General features: G+C 46.7%; 1 protein-coding gene across 2 annotated transcripts in view; it reads left to right on the top strand.

Moving 5' to 3' along the window:
- plxdc2b (plexin domain containing 2b) overlaps positions 1-25,019 on the top strand; it is a 64,505-nt gene extending 39,486 nt beyond the window's left edge. Inside the window, exons 4-15 of one of the 2 annotated variants that reach the window (XR_013780530.1) lie at positions 1,016-1,085; positions 4,873-4,995; positions 6,978-7,096; positions 8,038-8,137; positions 12,305-12,400; positions 12,510-12,591; positions 15,240-15,300; positions 15,400-15,553; positions 18,379-18,417; positions 21,921-22,087; positions 22,646-24,421; positions 24,458-25,019. Coding sequence is in view for 1 of the 2 variants with exons in the window: in XM_079360823.1 (XP_079216949.1) it covers positions 1,016-1,085; positions 4,873-4,995; positions 6,978-7,096; positions 8,038-8,137; positions 12,305-12,400; positions 12,510-12,591; positions 15,240-15,300; positions 15,400-15,553; positions 18,379-18,417; positions 21,921-22,087; positions 22,646-22,765 (1,131 nt within the window). In the remaining variant the exon portion in view is untranslated. Of the gene's footprint in view, positions 1-1,015; positions 1,086-4,872; positions 4,996-6,977; positions 7,097-8,037; positions 8,138-12,304; positions 12,401-12,509; positions 12,592-15,239; positions 15,301-15,399; positions 15,554-18,378; positions 18,418-21,920; positions 22,088-22,645 lie in introns of both variants that reach the window. The other variant, XM_079360823.1, reaches the window with a different exon arrangement.

Here is a 25,019-nt window from a genome sequence, read left to right as displayed (position 1 = left end):
ACAAAATCCTTGCCTGGAGACTGCAGAGCAAGAAGAAGTGAAAACCATCTGTTTTTAAAGTCACCCAGCGTGTCGGCAGACTTAAGTAAATAGAGTTTATTACGATGGCATTCAACTCTGAGCAGTGGAAAAAAAAAAGAGCTCCCTTCTTGGCACAGCTGCCCTCCAACCCCGAGCTTTTGGCCCCCAGACGCAGAGAGGAATCGGCCAATGAGGTCGTAAAAACAAAAACACAGCCGCAGAGTTCAGCCTCATCACAGCAGCGAAGAAAAGTTAAGCTCCGGATCGGCTGCAGAGTCTGTGAGATCGAGTGTGGTCGGCCTCAGGATTACTCCCCCCGGCATGCTCCACGATCACCTATAATAATCGGGGGGGGGGGGGGGGGGGGGGGGTGTAAAATAATGCACGTATAAACCATCGTTTGTGGAAAGCGGTTCATTCCTCATTCGGTCCCAGAGTCATTTTATAACATTATAGCTTCTTAAAGGCTTTTTTTTTTAGTATGTGATAATTCCTGTCAACATTGTCCGGAATAATACAGAAGCTCATTTTTGCCAGGAAAAAAAAAAACAAAACGTGAAAAATAAAGGAAAGTAAAGAAAAAAACGAGATACTTCGCCATCCGTTATAAAAAGGTTTAAAGAATCTGTCAAAACATGAACCGACCTCGTCAAGTTGAATTATTTGATCTCATCGTTTTTGTCCCGCTTGTGCAAAAACCACCGCTTTGCATGATCATATTTTAAAGTATTGTGTTTCCAAACCAATCCACCAAAAGTCGGGGTGAAAAGCCGTCCACAAAGGAGATGAGGAAGTGATCATATAGGCTGGGAAAACCCGGAAGTAGCTTCACCCCCAGACCTTATGTCAGTCGTCTGTTTAAAATCCTTTATCGACTTTTAGAGGTAGGAACGGCATGGCGCTAAAATGCTAACTCACTTCCTGGTTTTAGGACTCATTCCTGTGCCAGTTTCTCTCTTCTCATCTCTCATCTGTCTGTTTTTCCCCCTCACAGAGAGTTAACCTGTCCTTCGACTTCCCTTTTTATGGACATTTCCTGCGTGAAATCACCGTGGCGACTGGCGGTAAGTGTGCACTGTTCTCTCAGCAGTAGTGATTACTGTTGTTATTGGACACACTGTGTGTGCTTGGCATATTAGGCTTTGCACACAGACTGAATTTATTGCTGCTGGATTCAGGAGGGAATGTGCTGAGATTTATAAAAATGAGTCTGGACTACGCAGAGGCCTTTATGTAACAGAGAAGAAAAAAGTGGGTCTGCACGTGTGTCTGGTACTTTGTGTACTTTGTGTGTTTGCAGCTTGTTTTTACTCGCAGTAACCAGTGTGTGAAAACGTATTAGATTAAGTATTACATTGATAAGACACATTAAGAACTGACATCAGAGCATGTCGCAGTATTCGCTGATCGGCTGATATTGATGTTACATCGCTGGACGCTTCATTTCGTCTTCTGACAGCTACGTAAAGTTCCCAAATGGCCAACAGCACTATTTAAGGAGCGCTGCGCCCGCTAGCTGTTTTGACATGTTGGCACTGCAGGAGCTGGGGAATCGAACCCCCGACTTCTGCTTCAGACATAACCGACTGAGAAACAGCCGCCCCAACATCACACGTGGATGCATCTCTGTGATATATTCATGACTTGGCGTTCTCCAGGTGTCAGTGTGTGAGGCGTGTGCCAACATAATGCTTGACTGTTTATTAGATTGTTATAGCTGAGATCGAAGGTTGAAAAGTCTCGTCTTGCACAAACCCCACGCAGTCGGTCTGGTACGAGCTCGCACCTCCTGCTGGAGCGAGGGATTAAAAAAAACAAACCACTCCCAACACTCAGCACCACCAATGCCACACCGCACTTCACTGGGAGAGAAACCAGACGGATGGTTTTGGACTGGAAACTGGAGCGTTTGTGCCAAGTGGCCTCGCACACCCTGATAGACATGGATAAGGAGGTGTGTGTGTGTGTGTGTGTGTGTGTGTGTGTGTGTGTGTGTGGGTTGCACACATGACACAGCAGACGTGTTTGCCGGAGTGTGCAAAGCAATTTTCCACTTGAGTCTTGACGGTGAAACCACAACACCCCAACCAGCCATTATCACATCAAAGACCAAAGCCCTGCTCTTATCCAACTATTCCAGAGATGCTGCGTTCAGCTGCCGCTGGAATAATAAAGAAATCTGTCTCTTATCGCCACGTTCATCGCTGACTCCTTCTCCCACTCCAGCCCGCGTCACTGGCGCAGCGTTGAGTTTGTCTCTCCTCGATGGGACGGACGTCTGCAGAAGGCTGCGAGCACGGAGGAGATAAGGAGACATTTGCATTCCTTCAAGCAGAGATGGAGGGATGAGCGTTCGGAGGAGAGAGAAACCGAGGAGCAGGAGGAGGCGACTATCTGTGTCTGGCAGGCCTCAGGGGGCTTTGTCTCCAAGAGACCCTCGTCTTATCCCACCATTTCAGGGTCTCTCAGCCTCCTCTTCCTCCTCACCACGACACCTCCTGTCCTCACCCGTCTTGGTTGTCAGCAGATACCTTTTGCTTTTTTTCACTCCGTTAAGTGAGACTCTTTTGTTCAGTCAAGGTGGCGTTCGCTGCCAGTTCTACGTTAGCTTGGCTCCAGAGGATTTATGCTCTGTGAGAGATATTGGATGGATCATAGGCTGACTCACTATTGTTTTGCATCAATCTTTAAAAAAAAAAAAAAAAACTATCATAAAAACACAAAAATCTAATTTAGATAAAACCTTGTGCTTCATCTTAAACCGCTCATAATAAATGTGTGTTTGATGCTTTTCTGGCTGCAAGAGCAACGACTTTGAAGACAAGCGAGGGGACGCTTTACTCCTCCTCATGTTTCCATTGGACACACGAAGGTCGGGACTTTGGGATCACAGAACATGTAAACATGACTCTTCGGCCCAATCCCAATCTGAAGCCTAAACACTGAGCAGCACGACTTTAATGATGTGCAGGAGTAAGAAAGTCCGACTTTATTTACAACGCTCAGCTCCAAAGTGCTCGGCGTGTCGTTAGCTTGGAGGTCAGTGCGCGTGTGAGACTAAAGGGACGAGAAAGCACACGTGTATAAGGCTTTATATGGTCACTTAAAGTAATAGGAGTTGACTTGTTTCTCTCGAGTGTCCACTTAAATATAAATCATTACTCACAGATCTGTCGCTTTCATTTTCCAGTTTATTCACATCCAACATCCAGACTTTGTTCGCACAAGCTGAAAGACTGATCGAAGCACGATCAAAAAGGCTTTATAAATATAAATGTTCATATTTAGGACACTGAAAGGCCTGCTTTAAATGAACGTGTCACCTTTGATTGTACTGTAATACAACCTGCTGTATCCATGGCAACGGCGCCCTAAAGGACCGGATCTTTTACCTCCAGGTGGATGTGGACGCAGTCAGCGCTTCACACAGCTAAATAAAGTCACATCCTCACCTCTCGCTGTAATTTATAAGCCTCCTCGACGAGGTAATTTTTAGCTTGGAGGTCTTTGGGGGAAGATTGATTCCCCCCATGATATTCTCTGTTTGCGCCTGGTTTCGAACGTGATAGATGTGTTTTTATAGCCCGCCTACAGGCTGAGTAGACATATGGTGTCATGAAAGGAGGGTTTACAGGCCTGGCTTCAAAAAGACTTTACCCTAAATTCCTCTCTTTCTCAGCCTCAGGCGCGGGTCGCAGCACGAGCGTGCACCAATCCACAGTTTGAAAAAATCAGGGGACGTATCAAAGCTCCCTTTCTCAATAATGTGATGTGTAAGATCAAACGTCATGTGACACTGGAGTCATGTGACTGTCTCAGATAAATGCACGTTGATTGAAAACAGCGACAGTTTAAGGGGCCAAAAGCGCAGTCTGTCAGGAGGCGTAGGGTCCCTGGTTCAAGTCCTGGTGCAGACTAAATCTGAAATTTGGTTTTGATAGCTGGAGAGGTGCAAGGTCACTTCCTCAGCCGTGCCGTTGAGCAAGGCACCGAACCCGGCCTCCAGCTCAGGAGCGCCCGCTCACCGTGACATCAGCACATCGAATATCCCCATCGCAGGGTTAATAAAGTTCATCTCCTTCTTCTGAGGTTTGTTTTGTTATTTTTCAAGCAAAGTCAGTGAAATAAACCAAATCATCACCTTTAAATACGTCTGAAATTAGAAGCTGACTTTGCTAAAGTTTACGTTGTCAGCAGGGAAATTAAGAGCGTGTTGGATTCTGTTGTCCTCGGAGCTTTATCGGCTATGCAAACACTGTTCCCTCCTGATGAATTGTGGGTGTTTCCTCCCTTTTCTGGAGTCCATTTATAGCCGTGTTTACAGGTTCCTAAGTGATGCAGCCCCCGCCCCCCCCCCCCCCCCCTGTGGAGAGAATAAATAAAGTTAGAATAATCCCTTTCTTGTTGTCATCGTGTCTTCGTTAGTGCCTGTGATCGATGATGGCGAGTTAAAGCATGAGTGTAAAAGTCGGCCTTTTACTGTGGGGGGGTTATTTAGCAGCTCAGATTTGGCCTTCTGTTTTTGATCAAGATAACAGCAATAATTCATCGCTTGCTTGAGTAGCCTGCAGCACGAGGAGAAGCCAAGGTCGTGTGTAAACGAGGAGCCTTTAACTTTGGACTTGAGGGCGGACTGGATGCCTTCATGGAGAGACTTGAACTGATAACAGCTTCAGAGGAGGGAGGGATTGATGCTTGTTTGTTTCTGAGTTGCTAAAGGCTAAATCCCCCTGAGAACTGTTTATCAAACTCAGGCGCAGAAATGTAAAGTTACGCTGAACAGGTGAAAAAAACCCATCAGAGTTTGCAGAGTACCTGTGGTTCATTTTTTGGTGTCTTTGTCTTCCACAGGGTTCATCTACACGGGAGACGTGGTGCACCGGATGCTAACAGCTACACAGTACATCGCTCCTCTGATGGCGAACTTTGACCCCAGTGTCTCCAGAAACTCTACAGTCATCTACTTTGACAACGGTAAACAGCATCTTTCCTCCAGTGTCCTCAAAGTGTTGCAGTGAAACACCAACACAAACAGTCAAATCAAACCTCGCTGTCAAATCAAAATCAAAAAGGGGCAGGGCTTCTGATATCAGCTTTGTCAACAACGACAAAGGGCAGGACAGACGCTCGTCCGCCTCTTCTTTGAGGGAAACGTGCAGCTGCAGAGCTTCTGCTGGAGCCGCGACAATGAAAGCAAATGTTAAGAACACCGAGTTTAGTCAAAAAACACACCTGAAGGGCATCGCCGAGGGGAAGCAGGAGCTAACTGTCGTAACCTAGCAACAACAAGGAGCACTGAAAAAAGAAATGTCAGGATTTCGTTTACATCGCCAGTCCAGATGTTCACGCCGAGCCAGTCGAGAGCCATCATGTCGCTCAGCAGAGCAATGAGAGTGAATGCTGTCTGATGGCCCCCCCCCCCCTCAGGGGCCCCTTATTGGCCCCAGGCTTGCCTGTCGACAAGCTGCATAAAGCATTTCTTGTCATTGTATGTAGTTGTTCATCATCCAGTTAAATTTGGCTTCCTGCCCCTCCTCTCTCTGTCTGTTCTTTACCGTCTGCTCCGCTGCGTTTCCATCACGTCAGTCTGCAGTGCAGCGAGTGACCTTCTGCTGTGGAGCTCATCAGACTTTCAGAAAAGTGGCAGCCGATCGATTCTCAGGCGGCGTGATCCCCAACACGCCGTCCATCAGTCAGCAGCAGAGCGGCACTCCTCCATCACGCTGAAGACACATGTGACGCATCTTATTGTTATCATAAAGTATTTGTTATGGAGGGAACATGACGTCGTCTTCCAGCATGTATAACATGATCACACAGCTGGTAGAAGCGTTTATTACTTCTGTCCCTGAAAGGAGCCGTCGTCTAATCCTCCTTTAATGTCTTCCTGATGAACATTTCCACTCAGCTTTGTGTGATAGAGATGGATCGTGTTTGTTGTGTTCATGCAGCATGTGAAGTTTGTCAGTGGGATTAGAAACAAGGCCAGCGTGTACTCCCTCCACGCCGCCTCAGCCTCTCTGTATTTTTAGACACAAAGCCCCTGATAGTACGAGCTCCCCTCCTGAACTCGACGCATGTTTATCAGACTTATATCTGCTGACTCAGTGAGCACGCTCCTCCGTGAGCTCGCAGAGGAAAGCAGTGAGGATGGATGAAGATGTGTTAACAAACCTTTATGCCCCCCCCCGGCTGGAAGCCAAATGACCGGCTTTCACATCGACAACTTCTCCAAAGTCCACAGTAAATCAGAACGGTGCTCAGAGTGATGGGAGGCTGAACGCCATGTGATTCTGCTGCTAGCGCTAGCGGGCTAACAACTCGTGACGACTCCATGCGGAGAAGTGGGATTTGTAGTTTTAAATTTCTCTTAAACTTGACTGATTGACTGATTTATTTATATTCAAAGTTAGAAACACGCACGTCCTCGTACTGACTGTTAAGACGCCAATTTTACAAACTAAAACATTTGATCATGTGGTCATAAAGGGCGTTCACACTCGCAGAAACCTTTTGCATGTGTGAACGCAAACAGTTGACTCAGGCTGACTCACGCTGTAACCACCGCCGCCGCCTTGTTTTGCCTCAAGTATTCACTTCTGTTTCTCTTTCTCTGTTTTGCGTGTTTTTAAATCAGCGCTCACGCCGCCTGGCGCGTCGACCCCGTCACGCCCACCGCGGGGGAAAAACCGAAGCCTCTGCCAGGAAACAATCCCTCAAAAACACACGGCCTAACAAACATTGATGTCTTCTTATTCACAGGCTTCTTCCCCGTCAGCGGTTCATTTCATGCTACATCAGAGGCAGATGATATTTCAAAAGGGAGGAAACACGAGACAGTGATCTCTATCTGTAGACTGTAAAACTGCTCTGACAGTCCGTGTGATTCTGTTCAGTTCCACATGTTGACTTTAGGTCTCTCTCTCTCTCTCTCTCTCTCTCTCTCTCTCCTGCAGGTACAGCTCTGGTGGTGCAGTGGGACCACGTCCACCTGCAGGACAACTACAACCTGGGGAGCTTCACCTTCCAGGCCACGCTGCACAACACGGGCAGGATTGTTTTTGCATACAAAGAGGTCGGTACTCATCCAACCAGGCAGAGCTGATCTTTTCTCTCCTGCAGTTTAAAAACCCTCCAGCATGGATACAGAGTCATGTGATCTTTGCAGATTTAGATTCTTTGCAGGTTTGAAGCCTCTTGACAGTCCGGTAGCTTTCAGGAAAATCCCACAATGTTCTTCTTCTTCTCTCGTCTTTGACTAAAAACAGCTCTTATACACAAGGAGAGGATGTAAACACAGCTCTGACAACAACACAGCCAGCGGGACTCCAGCTTCTCCCTCACTGGAGACAGTCAGGACTCACACACACATTCACACACAGGACACACTGGATGTTATTTCAGTTACATTTGCTGCAGCGCTGGACACAAGAACAAACATGATGTTTCAGGTCGTTCAGTCCGAAGACAGTAAAACACTATATGATGAAGAAAACGTGACTTAATGTCTTCACACTGTTCCTCTTGCTTAATTTAGCTGTGATGTCATCAAACACAGAACGTCTGACTTTTCTATTCGATGTCCAAATGGACCTGAACAAAGACTAATTATAGAAAATGACAGGCTGGTGAGAGTGGGGAAACTGCGAGCACCAAGTAATGATGCACGATAATTGAAGTGTTTATGTGAGTTGTTATTTTCTCATCAATATAATTCTGCTGCTCTGTGATTGGTCTAAAAAGGAGTCACATGTTTGAGGCTTCACGTGGTTCTTTATGATATCCAGGTCTGATTTATCTTCATGGTATTCTCCTTGTTTTCATCTGAAATGTTGATCCTCTGCACAAAAGAGGTCGTATGCTTCTTCGAGCTGCATCCTGCCGTCACAGACTCCCGTGTGGGAGACGCTAATAAATCGGTTTGAATTGAAGTGCTGTCAGAGCCGAGTGGCCTGCTTCTGTTTCCAGACAGACTGCCGTGCTGCTGGTAATTGATTTTCTCTTCTTCTATTTCAGATCCCCGTTGAGGTGTCTCAGATCAGCTCTGTCAATCACCCGGTGAAGGTGGGCCTGTCGGATGCCTTTGTGGTGGTTCACAAGATCCAGCAGATTCCCAGTGAGTCTCAAACGCTCCGTACGAGGGAGAAAACATCCACCGTCTAAACCTTTCCCCGAGTGATTTTCTAATCATTCAAATCTGAGAAGATGGGGGCAGGGGCGTGTCCAGATATGCCTTCAAATCTGATTGGCCGCTCCACAATCCAAATCTGTGATTGGCTACTTGCCTGATCAGAGGCGGGATTTAGTTACAAATCAACAATTCTGACTGTTTGAAACAGTTTTACTTTGTAAATAAATACTTTTTTCTGTACATAAAAAAAAATCCAAAACTTTCACGCTGTCTGACTTGAAATGGATTTAATTGGCAATAAATTAATCTTTGCGAGTTGGACAGCGTACAAAAGTTTGCATGCAAATTTCACTTTACTTAAAATTGTGACTTTGCGTTTATTTGTTTTGTAGCCCTGTAAGATTAACATGTTACCAAACTGTGATTACTGCATATCATTAGTCTGAACGTGCTCACAAACGTCCTTTCACAAACGCTCGGCCCACCTCCTCTTAGTGGGCCGAGCTCCAGATCTGCCTCTCCCTCTTCCCCAGTTCGCTTTTCAGTAACTACAATTTAGCCTCATTAAAGTTAAAGTGAGCGAAAGGGGAGAACTTCAAACCTTTTCATCTCCCCCTCTCTGCCCTCTCTCGTCCGTTCTGATTCAACGTCCTTCACCGTAATGAGTTGCCAATCGTCATTTATTCAGTCATTTAAACATTTAAACAGCATTCAGTGTGTGTGTGTGTGTGTGTGTGTGTGTGTGTGTGTGTGTGTGTGTGTGTGTGTGTGTGTGTGTGTGTGTGTGTGTGTGTGTGTGTGTGTGTGTGTGTGTGTGTGTGTGCAACTTGGAAAGCATTTATTTGAAGTACTCTAACTTCACCCAGTATGCAGTTGTTCTTTGTGATCAGGGTTCTGGGATTTTACAAAGTCAGGTTGGAGAGCAGAAAGTCCCGTCTTCGGAGACTTGGGCATGTTTTAAAAAAAGACTGACAGGGTGTCATCTGAAGGCTACATCATGTCTGTAAAGAAGGCTGAGAGATTTGTATTTAAAGCTGTTAGCGCGGTCCTCCCAGACTTCATACAGCCCGCCGTCTTTGACGCCCGTGTCACAGTGTGACGACACCCGAGGGTGCCGGCTCCTGGAGTGATGAAATCTTGGATTGAAGCAGATTGAGACGCCGACGTGTCGACTTAAATATGAATGAGTTACCAGAACAGTCTGCTCGTGTTTGTGTCTTTCTTTGTGTGAAAGTCAGACGATTATTCTCGCTGCAGCTGAAAACAAACATGGCTGGTTTCCTCGCCCAGGAAATAGGAAATAGAACAGCACATACATCCACGTACATCCTGATCACGCCTCCATACGAGTGAGGCTGCAGTCCACTGTGGAAGTGCAAGCAGGATCAGGGGCTCAGACAGAGTGAATGATCTCCATCTCAGCTGCTCAGCTGAAGAAAACAAGAGTGAAACTTGACATCATCATGAAGGTCAAGGCGCAGAGACTGACCTGAGGACGACGTGTGAGGAACAAAAGTTGTCGGGAAACGTTGAATGTACCCGTCTTGATCTGCTAAATCGTTTTCAATCCTTTTAAAAGGATCTTATTCGGTTCGACCCTTTCTGCTTCCTGCGTCAGGTGTCCCTGTCTTCAGGACATCGAGCTCTAATCTCTCCAGGGAGCTAAACCGAGAGGAGAGCTGCGAGCGCCGCGAGGAAGCGTTTCATCTCAGTTAATTGTCTCTGCAGCCAATTACTGCACCGCAACCATGGCAACCAGAGGACTTTTCTTTTTTTCTTTTTTACCGACACGAGCTTCGCTGCAGATTAAAAGCTCTAATAAAACATTTTACACTTCCTGCAGGCAGGGCAGGCCGTCAAGATGAGAGAGACATGTGGGTGTCCTGTGGTCGGGGTGTGTAATTAACAGGCAGGGGACAAGAACATATGAAGACCCCTGACTTTAATGGACTCTCCATACTGTAGGATTAAACATGATCAGTCACAGTGAGTTAGTCTGAAATGAAGACAGAGTCTGCCCTGACCTTTTTTATATCAGACCAGGGCGAGAACTTCCATGAAGGAGTCTGTTTGGTTTGGTTGGATATATTTGTGTGTATGTTTCACAGCTGATCTCCATGTAAAAAAAAAAAAAAAAAAAAGAAGAATCACTGTGTGCATGTTGGAGATCTTAATGAAGAAGACGTGATGAGAGGTCGAAGGAAGGAATGGGACCAAACAGAGAGTCCGTGTCGTCTTCTCGTGTCAGGATCAGTTGAATAAGCAGCACGAGACGACACATATTTTACACTTTAAAGGAGCAGTATGTAGCTCCGCCCCCTGGTGTTTAAAATGTGTACTGCAGTCTAAACTCTCATCATCACAGAGAGCTGGCTCCGCCCCTCCTCTCACTCATGTGCATCTGCATGTGGTGGACACTGTAGCTTCAGTGTTTAGCCAGCTCTGCATGTGGTGGACACTGTAGCTTCAGTGTTTAGCCAGCTCTGCATGTGGTGGACACTGTAGCTTCAGTGTTTAGCCAGCTCTGCATGGGTCTGTAAAGCTTTTTGCGTTCTAACCTCTCTCCATGTTTCAAAAGCATCTCCAACATTGATCCTAGTTTGAGCAGCTTTCTGCTGCTGGAGCTTATTAGAAACATGCAGAGGCTTTTTAGCTCGGGTACAATCACTTCTATCTGAAGCAGTTCCACTGCCCGCTTCCATGGCTGCAACACCTGTTCACCTGATAACTGCTCTCATATCTGGCAAACCCAGGGGCGTCCAAAACAGCCTTCAAAGCCCCGCCTACCTTCTCTGGTCCAATCAAATCCAGAGCATTCAGGAGCAGAATCTAAAGTCAGAAGGAGGACATACTGGCTGCTGCGTTGTTGCATGTTGTCTTAATGTGTTATCTTTTCCTAATGTGCTTTTAATTTGACTCTCAAATGATCTTTTTATTTTTGCATATTTGCAATTCTTAGTCTGCTAATCTGCCTCGTTTGCTGCCATCAGCGAGAGGTAGTTAAATCCTAATTTGGTGTTGTTTGTGTTGTGGCTGAATCCAGGCCATAATTGATCTGAGTCTTGGCTTTCTTCCACCTACAAACCAGAGTGCCGGCCTGGCGTCAGTCTGACCACACATCAGCTGCTTCAGGCTGGGGGACTGACCTTCCTGTGGCCCCCACCGTGTCATTAGGCACCTGATAATCCCTCTGCTAGAGGCAAGAGGAAGTCAGGCACCGGGGGGGGGAAGAGGAGGAGGGGAAGGGGAGACTTACTCAGGTTAGCCTGGCTCACATTTACTTCTTTGATCAGTTGTCCTGTGTGTAATCACAGCGAGCAGGTCTGCAGGGAGACAACGTCCTGTCACGTGACCGGCAGCACAGTCAGCAGTTCATCCACTGTGAAATAAAAAGAAATGAATAGTTCAACATGTTTTTAAACTCATTTGTTGACCTTTGTTAGATTTTAAGTGATTCGTGCGGACTCCAGTATTTTAAGTCTTTATTTATTTATTTCTGTTGGTTCCTGTTTTGAGGAAGGTCTCCACTGATTCCTCTTTTGTTTTTTGAAGCACAGAAACGACGTGATGAACGAGCCTCCTCTCACGCCGTGTGTTCCGCAGCCACAGCGAGCTGGAGTATTGGATTTCAATTTTGTAGCTCATTGCTCTGCCAAACACGAGTGCGATCGGAAATGTCACGTGTGGCGCGATGGCCGATCGCATCGCAGCGACTTATTGAAAATCACAACACAGTCCGGTTAAGAGTTCAGATCTGTATCAACCAAGAACCGACTCTCACACCTGCTCGGTCTACATCATGAACTATTAAGAGTTTCATTTCAGCTGATGCATGCTCTTCGTCAATGAGAATCACTGACGTATCTAATCAATCGCCGCATCCTTCCTCCGGTGGATGATTGCGGTTACAGATGACCGGGAAGGCGGCCTTTCCAACGCCCTCTGATTGGTATCAGCTCCTGGGGGAAATTGTCCCCGTTCATCGCCGAGTCTGAGCTGACACGGTGACACAAAGAAATAAAGTGCTGTGGTAGCATCGTCCCTCATGGCCTCCTGCTCGCTCTCCGGCCGACCCCCCCTTGTCCCAGTTTTCATCTCCGCTCGGGAGATTGGCGACCTTTTGCTCACTCTCTCACTCTTCTCAAAACACAGACGTGAGGCGGCGGACGATCTACGAGTACCACCGCGTGGAGCTGACCAAGACGAGGATCACCAATTCTACAGCTGTGGAAATCTTCCCTTTAGCCAGTAAGAAGAGTTTATCCTCTAAGAGAGATGTTTTACCCTGCAGACCGCTGCAGTGCATCTTTGAGCTTGTGTGAATTGTTTGTGATTTGACCCGTTTTCTCCCCTCCAGCTTGTCTCCAGTTCACCAGCTGCAGCGCCTGCATCGACTCACAGATCAACTTCAACTGTAGCTGGTGCCATCGGCTCAACAGGTGACTCCAAACGCTTCACTGATGAGTCAGTTAAATGTCCTAAAAAAAGCCAAACATGAACACAAAATTAACCTCTGTGTCACTAAGACCCAAAAGAAAGAAAGATTTTCAAACAAGGCCGAGTGCCTGTGTCTCTGTTAACGTCCTTTTTAGAGAGCTGGAAAGAAAGGAAGTGGAGTTTTTTACCATCCAGACGAGACAGCAGTTTTATTCGACATTCATTCAACTCACACACCTTCTGTCAGCCTCTGCTGCGCTCCTTATCTCACCCTTCCTGTCTCCCTGCACTTCAAACTAAAGTCAATATCTGAGTTGCTGAAGAAAGTGTGAGAGTTCCTCCCACTGAAATTCCTGTCAAGCCTAAATATGAGCCGAGCTGGGAAAAGAGGAAGAGAGTGATTTCAAATCCTTCACAGACTGATTTTTAAGGATGTTTGAATTTAAATGAACTCAATGTTAACTGTCGTAATTAGTATCTTAAACTCTTATTTTGAAGGTTCAGTTGACCCATCTCATCTTGTCAGAGTCTGACAGAGTCTTTATTAAATATTAATCCCTCGCCCTTTTTTTTTTTTTTTTTTTTTTTAACTCTGCGAGTCATGTGCTTGACTGGAGAGATGTGCAGCACAGTTTCCTCATCTGCTTTAACACGTACATGTGACTTAGCCCGCTGTGCATCTGAACGGCCTCCCGACGAGCTCATTTACAGCGCCGCGACGTAAAGACCTGTTTTTATTTTGTTCCCTCTCAGCAATTTAAGGACGCCATGCAGAGACACTGTACGCCTGTGGCACTGACTTCATTAAGCTGCATTTTAATTAGCTCTCCAGCAGCATTAATATCTGACTGCTCAGCCAGACTCTGCCCTCGGTTTCCTTCAGCCACTTCCTTTAAAAGAAAAACCGCACGCGCGCTTTAAACGCACGCTAATTAAAAGGCGCGGCGGCCCCTCGTTGGCTCCGGGGTTAATGAAAGGCGCTGACATTTAAAAAAAGAAGAGTCTTAATGAACTTCTCTCACAGGGAGAGAGGAGCTGTAAACATCAGGTTGTTGTGGCGGATGTTTGGAATGAAGAAGGACACGACGAGTCGACAACGAAGCAAGAAAACGGATTTGAAACTCTTTAACTCGTAATCACACACGTTGGGTTTTTTTTGTTTTTAATCCCCGAGGGGGAAATTATGGTTCACACTGTGTTTATTGTAGAGACATACTTCTAACACACACGTCGATGTCAGAGTGCGGCAGCTGCCCACACTGGAATTATTTTAGTCCGCATCGGGACTTCGAACCGGCAACCCTCCAGTTTCCATCATGCCTGGTCCAGTGAAATGCACCTAAACCGTCAAACTACAAGTAAAAGTCCGTCCAAGTTTAAAGCTCCGTGGAGGAGAGAGGAGAAGGATTAAGAGGAGGAATCTGTCTCGGTTGATTGAACAGATTTAGTAGGGGGGGGGGGGGGGCACAAAGGAATGATGAAAGTGACTCCTTCACATGAAGAATATGTTCTCCGGAGAGTTTGGGTCTGCTGGCTGTTTGTGAGGACATCCACAGCTGCTCTGCTTCCTAAGTGGGTCACATGTTGTTTCATTTGTCGTCTTTTCTCTGCACGTCTCCCTCCTCCAGCGTCTTCACTCGAACACAACGCAGAGTGGGTGGTTTGTTTCCTCCCTGCACTCTCTTACTTTAAATCCAAACACGATGCTGTTTGTGCCAAAGGGCCGAGACAGCCGGCTCACCGGTGGGCGAGTTTGATCCGTTTACAGCATGAAGGATTAGTGAGTGCCGCCTCCATTCCCGTCTGCCTTTTTGAGGTTATTAAAAGTCTTGGACCGTGATGCACGCACACACACACACACACACACACACACACACACACACACACACACACACACACACAGCTTTCCCCCCCAAGAACCCGTGACCCGCTGAACTTCTCCTGATAGATCCTACAACTCCCTCCATCTCGTCCTCAGATCCCAAACTGAGATCTTAAACTCACACACTGGCGTTGCACATTGACTGTGAGGATTGTTGTCCAGGCAAGAAGGACATCAAGTAAAGAGATGTGTTGTTGGAACATGACGGAGCTCTGCTCATGTCAGGGATCAAAACAAGTGTTTATTAGTGTTAACTGAGGCCGACGGTCTTGGAGGTGATGTTTGAGAAGATGTTTGAAAATGTCCGGGGATGCAGCAGTGGGGGGAGGAAGTCTCTGTCACCAAAGGATCCCAGTTTGGTGTGTTTGTGTGTGTGTGTGTGTGGGAGGGCGGGGGGGGGGGGGGGGGGTGTCGGAGGTCGGCGAGGTACGACGGAGCGAGGAGGAGTTTATGTTGGATGTGGAGGCGAATGATGTCACACCTTCTGACCATTTCAAACACCCACTTCACAGACAGTTTGACCTTTGACCCTCAGGTCGTCGTGTCAGTGCTCCTGTGAGGAACACTGAACGCCTCCAGCTCGCAGCCCTCAGGTTGCTCTCTTTGCACCTTCACACTCCTCCACTTTACACTTCACGATCTTCGGTCGGAGTTCTGCTTCCGTTACGAGCTCTGAACTGATTTTATCGTCAAGGCAAGTTTGTTTATGTCCGATGTCGCTCTTATAAGAATCTGAATCTGAACAGTATTTGTTCCCTCCGCCTGCAGGTGTTCCAGTGGTTTTGACCGACATCGGCAGGACTGGGTCGACAACAGCTGCCCAGATGAGGTAAACAATGAAGACGCTCTTGACCACGACTCTCTGGAGCTGCTCCAATAAGGAACGCTTTCTTCTTCTGTTTTTTTTTTTTTTTTTTTAATCTTCCAGACCAAGGACAAGTTGTGTGACATCACTGACACGACGCGTCTCTACCCCTTCACCACCGCCGTCGCCTCCAAAACAACACCCAGGAGCAAAGACGCCACGGCGGACGAGGACTCGTCCTCCACCTCGCACCCTCCCACCAGCGTCCCCACCGAAGGTAAGAAACAGACGAGTCGTGATGGATGCAGCATGTGGAGTGAAGTGCATCTGCTGGGACTGTTTTTTATTGGAATTGATGCGTTTAACAACATGAACGAGACACTTTTCTCTTTTGGAGACATAAATATGCTCTGAAGCTCATCACTTAAGTTAAAGGAAGAAAAAAAAGAAGAAGATTCCAGCTGGCGGGCTGCTGGAGCAGAGCGCCGCAGCTGTGTTTATACAAAGTTTTTAACAATGCAGATTGAATTTGAGCAAATCCAAGCAGTTTGAAAAACACACGCGCCAGCACAAACCTGCGATGGCTCCGTGCAGCCCGACCGGCTCACCATCAATCTCACTTTTCAAACAGAACGTCTCTGATGAGCCGTCGCTTGGCGTTTTCACAGAGCCGCTGCTCCTCTTCTTCATCGTCGTTTCAGCGTTGATTGTAAATGAACCCAAAAGACCAGCGGAGGCCAGGAAAAAAAAAAAAAAACAGTTAATCAGAAAAACAGACGGAAAAAAAAGGACTTGATTTGGACTGGAGAGTGACTTGACAATCCCGTTTGGAGTTTAAGTGGGCGGTGACTTGAACTCGTCAAAGACTGCAGCCTCCTTACATGGTTTCACGTCACGTGACGTAATTATCACTCTGAAACTGAAAGACCTGAGAGACAGACCACAGTACACACGGGTCTTTGGTTTTTAACTTTTCACCGATAAAGATAAAACTTGAAACATTTTCCTCTCAAACCTGACTTCCATCACGTCGCTGCAGCTCCTCTCACCATCAACCTCGCTGTTCGCTGGAGGCCAACAGCCGAACCCTCGCGCTGCATGACATCACAACGATCTCCGAGAAGAGGCCTCCTTTAAACGTCTCTTCTCTGGAGTTTGAAGAAAGTTGACTGAGCTGCATTTATGGGGCCAATTTTCAGCTCATTTTCCCCTCTGATGGCTTCGTAGCTATTTATTGAAGTAAACAGAGAGTCGACCTGAATCAGCTCCAGATGTGGACGTGTCCAATCAAAAGCACGGGATGGAGCCACTCACCCGGTGTCATCAATTCAAAGATGGGCTGTTTATGTAAGAACCGCACGCTCACGTTTCTGTCGTGTTAGTCGTGTGATGCACAGAGAGGATGGACAGCCAATCATTTTCGACGTCCCCTCCTATCGATGTGATTAAAGAGCCTGACAGTGGGCGAGCCTCTGAAGGACGCTCTAAAGTTTATCCTGACGTGGCGTCTTGATTTATGTGGTAAATACGGCCACATGAAAAAGACTCTCCCTTTCAGCGGCCCATCGTTTCCTCCATGGCAGGGGGCGGGGCTTAAATGGACACTCACGCTGCAGGTGGGCTTGCAGCGGCTCAGGATGCAGAGTGTGAAAGCTCTCCAGCTGGGAGGCAGAGATCAGACCGTGTCCCCGTGGGAGAGAGCTGACAGAGGAGCTAAAAGAAGAGGGCGTCAGGCTCCCATGTGTGACTGTATGTGAGTTAACATGAAGGAGGTCAAAAGGTCATTCTTCGCCGTTTGTTGTGCGGCCGACACAGAGACACTTCTCTGCCACGGATCAGTTTTCAAACTCTCCTCAGTCTGCAGGGGTCAAAGGTCAGAGGAGAGAGCAGGCTGGGTGGGACAGACTGCAGAGGAGAAACTTTAGCTCTCTCTCTCTGTTTACGTTAAACAACAAACCTCAGAGCAAACGCAGCCGGCTTGATTTAAACTCATCTCATGTGAGGAGGCACGCGGCTGCAGATTTATTTCCTGCCACTTCCTTCGTGAAACGTCTAAATGAAGTCCGGTCAAAGAAGCAAGTAACAGTCGGGAACATTCACCTTTGTACTGCGGAAACAGCTGTAATAACTGTGTGGTGATATTTATTATGAAACAGTCTAAATAACAAAGAATGGCGAGCGGGGAACCTCGTGCACAGCCTCAATGCGCTGAAACTGACTCGACAGTATTTTACTGTGTGCTAACTTAAAACAAACCCTTCATTTGTTGCACCGCGGGCCTCGTGGTTAGTGCGTGCGCCCGGCGTACAGAAGCTGAAGTCCTCGAGAGGAGGCGGCCTAAGTTTGAATCCAACCTGTGGCTCCTTTCCTCTCTCTCTGCCTCTTACACTACAAGACATCCTGGTTATGAATCAGAGCTCAAACCTGTCACATGTCTGAGTTCATCAGAGGAGTCAGTCGAGACAACGTGCGGCTCGCAGGCTGCTTTGATTCTTATGAATGTTTATCATCAATAAACAAAGGCAGGCCGTCGCTTTGTGTTCTTCCTCTCGTGGCGCGGGGAGACTTAAGGTCGCCTCTTCCTCCTCCAGCAGTGACGCCGATACATATTCATGACCCTCGCTCGTATTTTCGAGCCGTCACTCGCAGCGTGATAAGTCGTTTAATGACTCATTCCAGACACCTAAACGTGGCGGCGTCGGCTCTTCTGTGAATTGAAAAGGAAACTCCTTTTGAACACCACAGTGCGGTGAAATGTATCTGCTGGTGTATGTGCTGAATTTGCATAATGTGAATCCTATGCGGTGTGTAAACGCCTGCTAGCCTTGGAGGAGAACTGGGTCACGCCACATTTCCATATTTCCCATGTACAGTTAACCCCAGACAGCTTTTTACGTGCTGAATTATGCATGCTGGACCATTATATTCAGGGCATCAATTTTTAATCCGATTGAAAGTGTGTTCAGTTTCATGTTGAAAGGATAATGAGCCGCTAATGAAAGAAGCTTCATTTCTGCAGGGAATTATTTACATTATCGGAGCTTGAAAAACAAGAAGGAGAAATATTGAATGATGTGTCTTTCTCTCTCCGTCTCCTCACAGATGACACCAAGATCGCCCTGCATCTCAGAGACAACCAAGGTAGGTCCCCATCTGTCCCCCCCGCTGACGCGTCTCTTAGCTGCTGTTGCCATGGCTGCAGATAAACTGAGCCTTTTACTTTCTTTGGTTTTTGTCGCTCTGTGCGTGCTTCTTTGCCCGCCTCTTGAATTTTTTTTAAACCGCTGAGGTGTTTGTCCCTGAGTTTGCTTCTTTTTTGGGGGGGGGAGGATTTATGTCAGGGACGCCAGATGGGAGGGACGTCTCCTCGAGAGGACAAGGCCTCTCCAGAGGATTGCAAAGCAGCAGACCGTCCCCTCCAACAATCCTGAGAAACCTCCGAGACTCATGAGAGCTCAGGAGCTCCCAGGAAACGAAACGTTTTAGGAATAAAAGACTTTAAAAACCTTGATAACTGCAGCTAAAGAGAATTTGTGTCATGAAAATAGCAGAAAGTCTTTTTGGTGACAGGATACATGAACGCTGCTGTGCAGGCTGTAAATATCTTACAGATGTCAGAAATCACTGTTTTTGTTTTCAACTAAGGTCAACATGCTTCACGTGCAAATTTATGCAGCGACTTCCATCTCCGTCACTTTTCAGAGATAGCCTTTCAAACGCTTCTATCGTCCAAACTGCTGCGTCTCTCTCTAGCCACGCGGCGCGCTCAGGCCGCCACCTCCAGCTGTCATGATATCGCTCTGCATGCGACTAAACCTTTTCTTCTCCCTCCACACCTGGCTTGGATGTAAATCGAGGGGGAACGGTTATTAAACCAGGAGAGGACGAAGTATCAGGCAGGAAATTCTACTTCTACTTTTCATTTCAGACACAGAATGGAGGACGGAGGACTTACTGAAACTATCATAAAGGCTGAAAAACTCCAACAGTGATCAGAGTAGATTTAAGGTGTTTCACCTGTTTGACTCTTAAGTAAGTCGAATCACATGAGACGTTCTTTTCACCTTGATTGAGGGAGGAGGTGTAGCATCATTTCCGTTTACAAAGAGTTTGAGTTCTCGACGCGCTCACTTTGCATTGTTAGCTTCCAGAAACTCCATCAGTGTTGTTAAGCTCCTCTGTTAGCGCTGATGAAAAGCTGGAAGCAGAAGAAGCCGGTCCCGGCCTCATCAGTCCTCCTCCTGTGTGTTTACTGTTGAAGAGCTCCGCTTTCCATTAGTGTTTAGTCTCCCCAGCTTCCAGCAGACAGACTAACACAGCTAATGGAGAAGGAATGCAGACAATACAGAGCACATTTAGCTACACGCACAGTGAGTTCCTGTTACAGTTACAGCTGGATGAAACGGCTGTTCTGTCCCAGTATGAAGGGAGACTCGATGCATCCACAGAAGCACGTCTGACTCGACCACAGCAGGTGGAGATGAGCTTCTTCTTTGACCTTTTTGCACTGAACCAGTTGCTAACAAGTTAGCAATCTGCAAACCGGCTACTTTTTAGCTGAGCATGGACGATGTGGAGCGTGTGCAGAATAGTTTGGGTCCAACTGAGGTGCAAACATGCAAGAGCAAATGGAGTCCCAAGCACATAATCGAGGCTCGTTAGCCCGTCGAGAAATGACTCTGAAGGGACACTTCACCCGTTGAAACTTGAACCTCTCATATATGGAGAGAAAATGTGAAAATAGGTTTTTGAAGTCGGTGCCTTCCTGACCGAGAAAAGGCAGAAAGTGGACACATGGGGAGGGGCTCCAGTATGGGAGTTAATGGTTAAAGTGAGTAAAATACATAATGGTGTTTCATCAGTCATGTAGATTTAGTGTTTTTGGTTATGCCACATGTAGTACAAGTATAGTATAAATGATAGTGTGAAGCCTGAACATGTTGAAATGGTGAGCGAGGAAGAGTCCAGATCTGTCTCTGGCTTCACTTTAGCTTCTGTTTCATTCCTCGTTGTGTTTGCATCCTTGCCCCCCTGCCGAACCTACAAACAACGCTGGCGAACAGTCTGTCACATTGTTTGGGCTTCAGTGAGACGTAGACATCTCTCGAACTCTGAAGCTCTGATGGAAAAAACACAAGAAAAACACTTTTTTTTATTTATTAATTTTTTTTTGAGAGAGAGAAAATCAGCTTCCACTGAATGTTTTTTTTTTTTCCGGGGAAGTCATAATGTCTCTCTCTCTGTCAGGTTGATTTTCTTCTCAGTGGATGTGAACAATTGCATCTTTAACTCAGCTGTGAGCTGGATTATGGAGATGCTTTTTATTCAGCTTTTATTGTCAGTTTAATGTGAAACCATTGCAGAGAACGTTTCGGCACGACGACTCCAAATCCTACAGAGGCTTCACTGAATTACACAAGCAGGCATTCACAGTGACTGCCCACATGCATTGGACAGGTTTGATTACCACCCAGATATTCTGTGAGCTGGAAATCAATGAGGCGGGGAGCCAAGGGGGAGCGTCTGGTTGGCTGACAGGCTCGGCGGTGGCTGGAGCTGCTAATTAAAGGCAGGGAGGAGCCCAGGAGGAGGTTGTCAGAGGGGGGCAGAGAAGATAGAATCTGTGCGTAGATCTGCTCTTGAACCTGCTTTAAATCTCAGAACAGTTTCCCCCTTGTGTTTTGTTCTTTTTCTTCTCTGATTAGCTCTTCCAGCCGACAGATTGCTGCTGAAATTTCTCTTGTTTTGAGAGTTGGGAAATGTGCCTCAGTAGATGAAAACAGATATTACCTTAAAGGACGCTCTCTTCGTCTTCAAAACAGAAAGCACCTGCTGGGTCGGCTTTGAGGCTCCACTATGTATCTGAGGAGATACTTGAAAGAGGACGGATGCCTTCAAAGACTCGGTGAAGGACAGACTTGTTATGTCGTCACTGTACACGGCCTCTTCAGTTTGCTGGAGACTCGTCTTATCTGCATCTGTGGGCCAGCTCTCAGCTCCTATCAGGAACATGTGCTTCTAACCTTGCTTTAGGTTTAGGAGTGTGTGTACTGACAGGAGGCTCATAGATATCGTAATATAAACCAAGATGTTGTGCCACAGCGTGCTGAAGACCCAGCGTTAACCCCAACCTTGAGCATGATCCAGGAGTGTCGGACACTTCCGTTATCACAGGTGAAGGAAGTGTCTCAGTTCTCTCAGTCAATGAGCTGATGTTTAACAAACGTCAAAGCTTTAGGAAAAACACATACTTTATGTTTTTAAGGCTCAATTTGCAAATGCAAGAAAGGAAAGTATTGCTGAATGATGAGTGCCCCCTGCTGGCCAGCTAATGAACAGCAGAATATAAGAATATCAGGTGTCTTTTTTTTATAAACACTGTCTTCAAGTCTTCAGCACTCTTAATGATTTATAAAAGTAGAACAGGAAGTAAACAACAGCTCCAGGAAACAAATGTCCACGGCTTACATCAGCTGTTCACAAACTGTCGAGCACACCAGCTCTTTGTTTTAACAGCTAACCTTCACTCCTCCCTTACAAAGACAGAAAGCATCACTGCATCATAGGTTATCCTAATTACCTTATATGGTCATTGCAATCATGCAAGCGTGAAACACATCTATAAAACTGTGTTTGTTTTTCAGTGATGCCTGCAGACAGCGCTGCAGACAGGATGCCCGGGTCCCACCCTCTGCACATCGGTCTGGTCCTCGGCATCCTGCTGGTGATACTCATCATGGTTGTCGGCGTGCTGGTCACCGTGTACATCTACCATCACCCGACCTCGGCGGCCAGCCTCTTCCTCATCGAGGTGAGAACAGACGTTAAGGGAACTGAACTGTTGTTTACTCGCACGGAGACGTCTAAAAGTGCAAACTCCACAAAGTCTCATTTCTCCCACACGTGAAGACGCGTCCGTGCGACGGCAGGAAAAGTTATCTGCACAAAAACACGCTGAGCTGCCGAAGCTCAGTGTTGTTTCATCCTCTAATTCCTGGCTCATACATATGCATGAGGATGATGAAACTTGGTGCACAGTCTTTCTTAATAAGTGAAATTAAATTCCCCGGGTGGAGGTGCAGGCTGCTGTTTGCAGCGTGTAGTACGACACATGGTGCTCAAACGTCTTTTTAAAAATCAAAACATGTTCACAGACGTTCTCCTCCCACGAATCACAAGGTCGCCGTCACTCACAGAGGCTCTCTGATGTCGTGTTTCACAGCCTGAAGTTAAGTTTCATGCATCGTGAACGTCAGGCAAACCAGCGTGTTGATCATATCGAGTCTTCAACTTCACATGTCAAACAGCTGAGATGGACAATGCGTCTCCATCCACTCTTTCCTGATGCATGTCCTCTCCTCCTCTGCAGAGACGCCCGAGCAGGTGGCCGGCCATGAAGTTTCGCCGGGGCTCGGGCCACCCGGCCTACGCAGAGGTGGAGCCGGTGGGTCAGGAGAAGGAGGGCTTCATCGAGTCCGAGCAGTGCTGAGTGAGGAGGAGGGGGGCGGGGGCGTCTGCATCCCAAACCCGCAACCCTTTCAGCGCCGGCTCTCTTTCCTTTTCCCGGACGTCTCCAGAAGAGACCTCCAGGATCTGCTTATTGGTGGAGGACGCTCAGTGTAACACAACAGACTTGATCCGATTGAAGGAACTGAGAAAAGCCTGATCCCAGACGAGCCCGCCGTTGAGCTGAGCGACGGGGAACGGGGGGAGGGACACGACTGAAGTCATGGACTCTGACTGCTTGGGTTAAGTTTGGTACGGCTCCAATCACGTTGCCATGGAGATGGTACAGCCTGACTGCCTTGACTGGATTCTGGTGTGTCTGAGGTGGTGAATTATACAATATATATTTTAAGAAACGATACAGAGTATGTGAACAGAGATTTCCACTTTTATTGTCGGTGGGGTGAAACTGTATAGGCCTTTGTATATCCATCAGGTTTCCACTTCTTTTGCTGTCCGCCTCTCTTTGTTGTTTTCACACAGCTCGCCACGTCTGATCCGTGCAGACCCGTCCGTATTGCTTTTCAATGCCATCGCAGGCTTCATTGACTTTTCCACTGCCCGGCTCTGCACAGACAGAAGCGTGATACGCCGCCAGCTGAACGCCAATCACTGCAATCGATAGCAGCTCGGTGAGAAAGCTCAGCACGCTCAGTGTGAGTGTTAAATACGTGGATGACGTTTGAGCGGTTTCTTTTTCTGGAAAAAAAAAGAAAGTGTAAGTAAAATGTATTTTTTTTGTTGTTTTCCACAGAAGCCTTAAACAGACATGAATCTTTATATTTTATTTACTCGTTTATTTTTTTCCATGACTGGAAAATCATTTCCAGGAGTTTTCTGGAGACCTCGACATGTCTTTGTCTTGTATTGAGTTGTCTGTGGTCTCGTAGAAAACTCCAAACAGCTGAATCTTTCATCTCAGACTCCCCCCCCCCCCCAAAAAATTCCCAGTGAACTGATGTGAGAACGCAGCAGGAAGCTATCAGGAGAAATCGGCTCGCTCTTTATGATACGACACGTAACATTGATGTGAAGACAAATATTCACATTATAGCATCGAGTAGCTTCATCCGCTACTTCTGCAATGTTATTTTATTTCCCGTCCCGCCTCGCAGCGATCGTCTCCTGCTGTGAGGATGGATGAATTGTAGCAGGAGAAGCCATCCTGAAATGATCTCCATATTTTGAGGAGTGTCCGAGCCTCCTGCTTTGTTTTCCGGATCGCCACAAAATGAAGTCATCATGACAGAAACAACCCGCTTTGTGATCCTGAAATATGAAGATAAAGAAGAGTACTGACATCGGCTGCGTGTCTGCTTAGGGCTTCTGTCAGGTTTTTAACGGGTGATGGGCGCTCTGCTCTCTTTGACTGATTCATCGTTTGATTCTTTGAATCCTTGAAAACACTTTGTTGATTCTTTTTTTTTTTAACTTTAGCAGTTTTTTGTTTTTATTTCATCACTGCCGTGTCATTTTGTCCTCGATTAGAATTTGCACATTTTTATTTCCAAGCACATTTGATTCCCTCATTTGACATGTGGTACTAATGCAAACCGACAAGACAGGCGCTTGTGAGTGTGTATGCTGAATATATTTTCTGATGTATAAGTGGTGTGTGTGTGTGTGTGTGTGTGTGTGTGTGTGTGTGTGTGTGTGTGTGTGTGTGTGAGTACAGTATTGTTTCTGGGAACCCTCCTACGCTGGGATGGCGGATCTGTGTGATCTGGCTCTGCACAGTAATGATTTGAATCTGAGGTGTGGTGATGCGGTTTGTGCGAGCCAGATGACTCACTGCTACGGTCGGAGTGTTGCCAGGGTAACCACTGGGCTCGTCCGTGCTAACGTTAGACGATTGGCTCATCGGTGTCGACACGTCTCATGTACATACCAAACGAAACATTTGCAGATTCAGGTAATTCACGGCAAACTTCTTCTTCTTTAGCATTTTTAGCACAGATGACAAACTTTTTTATTTTTATGAGTGGCCTTTTTTTCTCTACTTTTTTACTCAAATGTGAAAACTGTACAAATCATTACTGTCACCAATCAACACGCTCGGCCTCTGACTGATTTAAATCCTCGTCGTCCTCGCCGTCACACGGCAGACTCCGTGTTTTCACACCAATGATTGTAGACTTCAGACACGATGGAAATCTACTGACAAATAAAGTGTGCAATATGCCATCTGTTCAGTTTGATGCTGAAAATACATTCAAATAAAAATCATCTGGATTTTT

This window comes from Symphodus melops, assembly GCF_947650265.1.
Source record: "Symphodus melops genome assembly, chromosome: 14".
In the NCBI taxonomy this organism is placed as follows: domain Eukaryota; kingdom Metazoa; phylum Chordata; class Actinopteri; order Labriformes; family Labridae; genus Symphodus; species Symphodus melops.
This window is presented reverse-complemented; position numbering and strand designations above follow the sequence as displayed.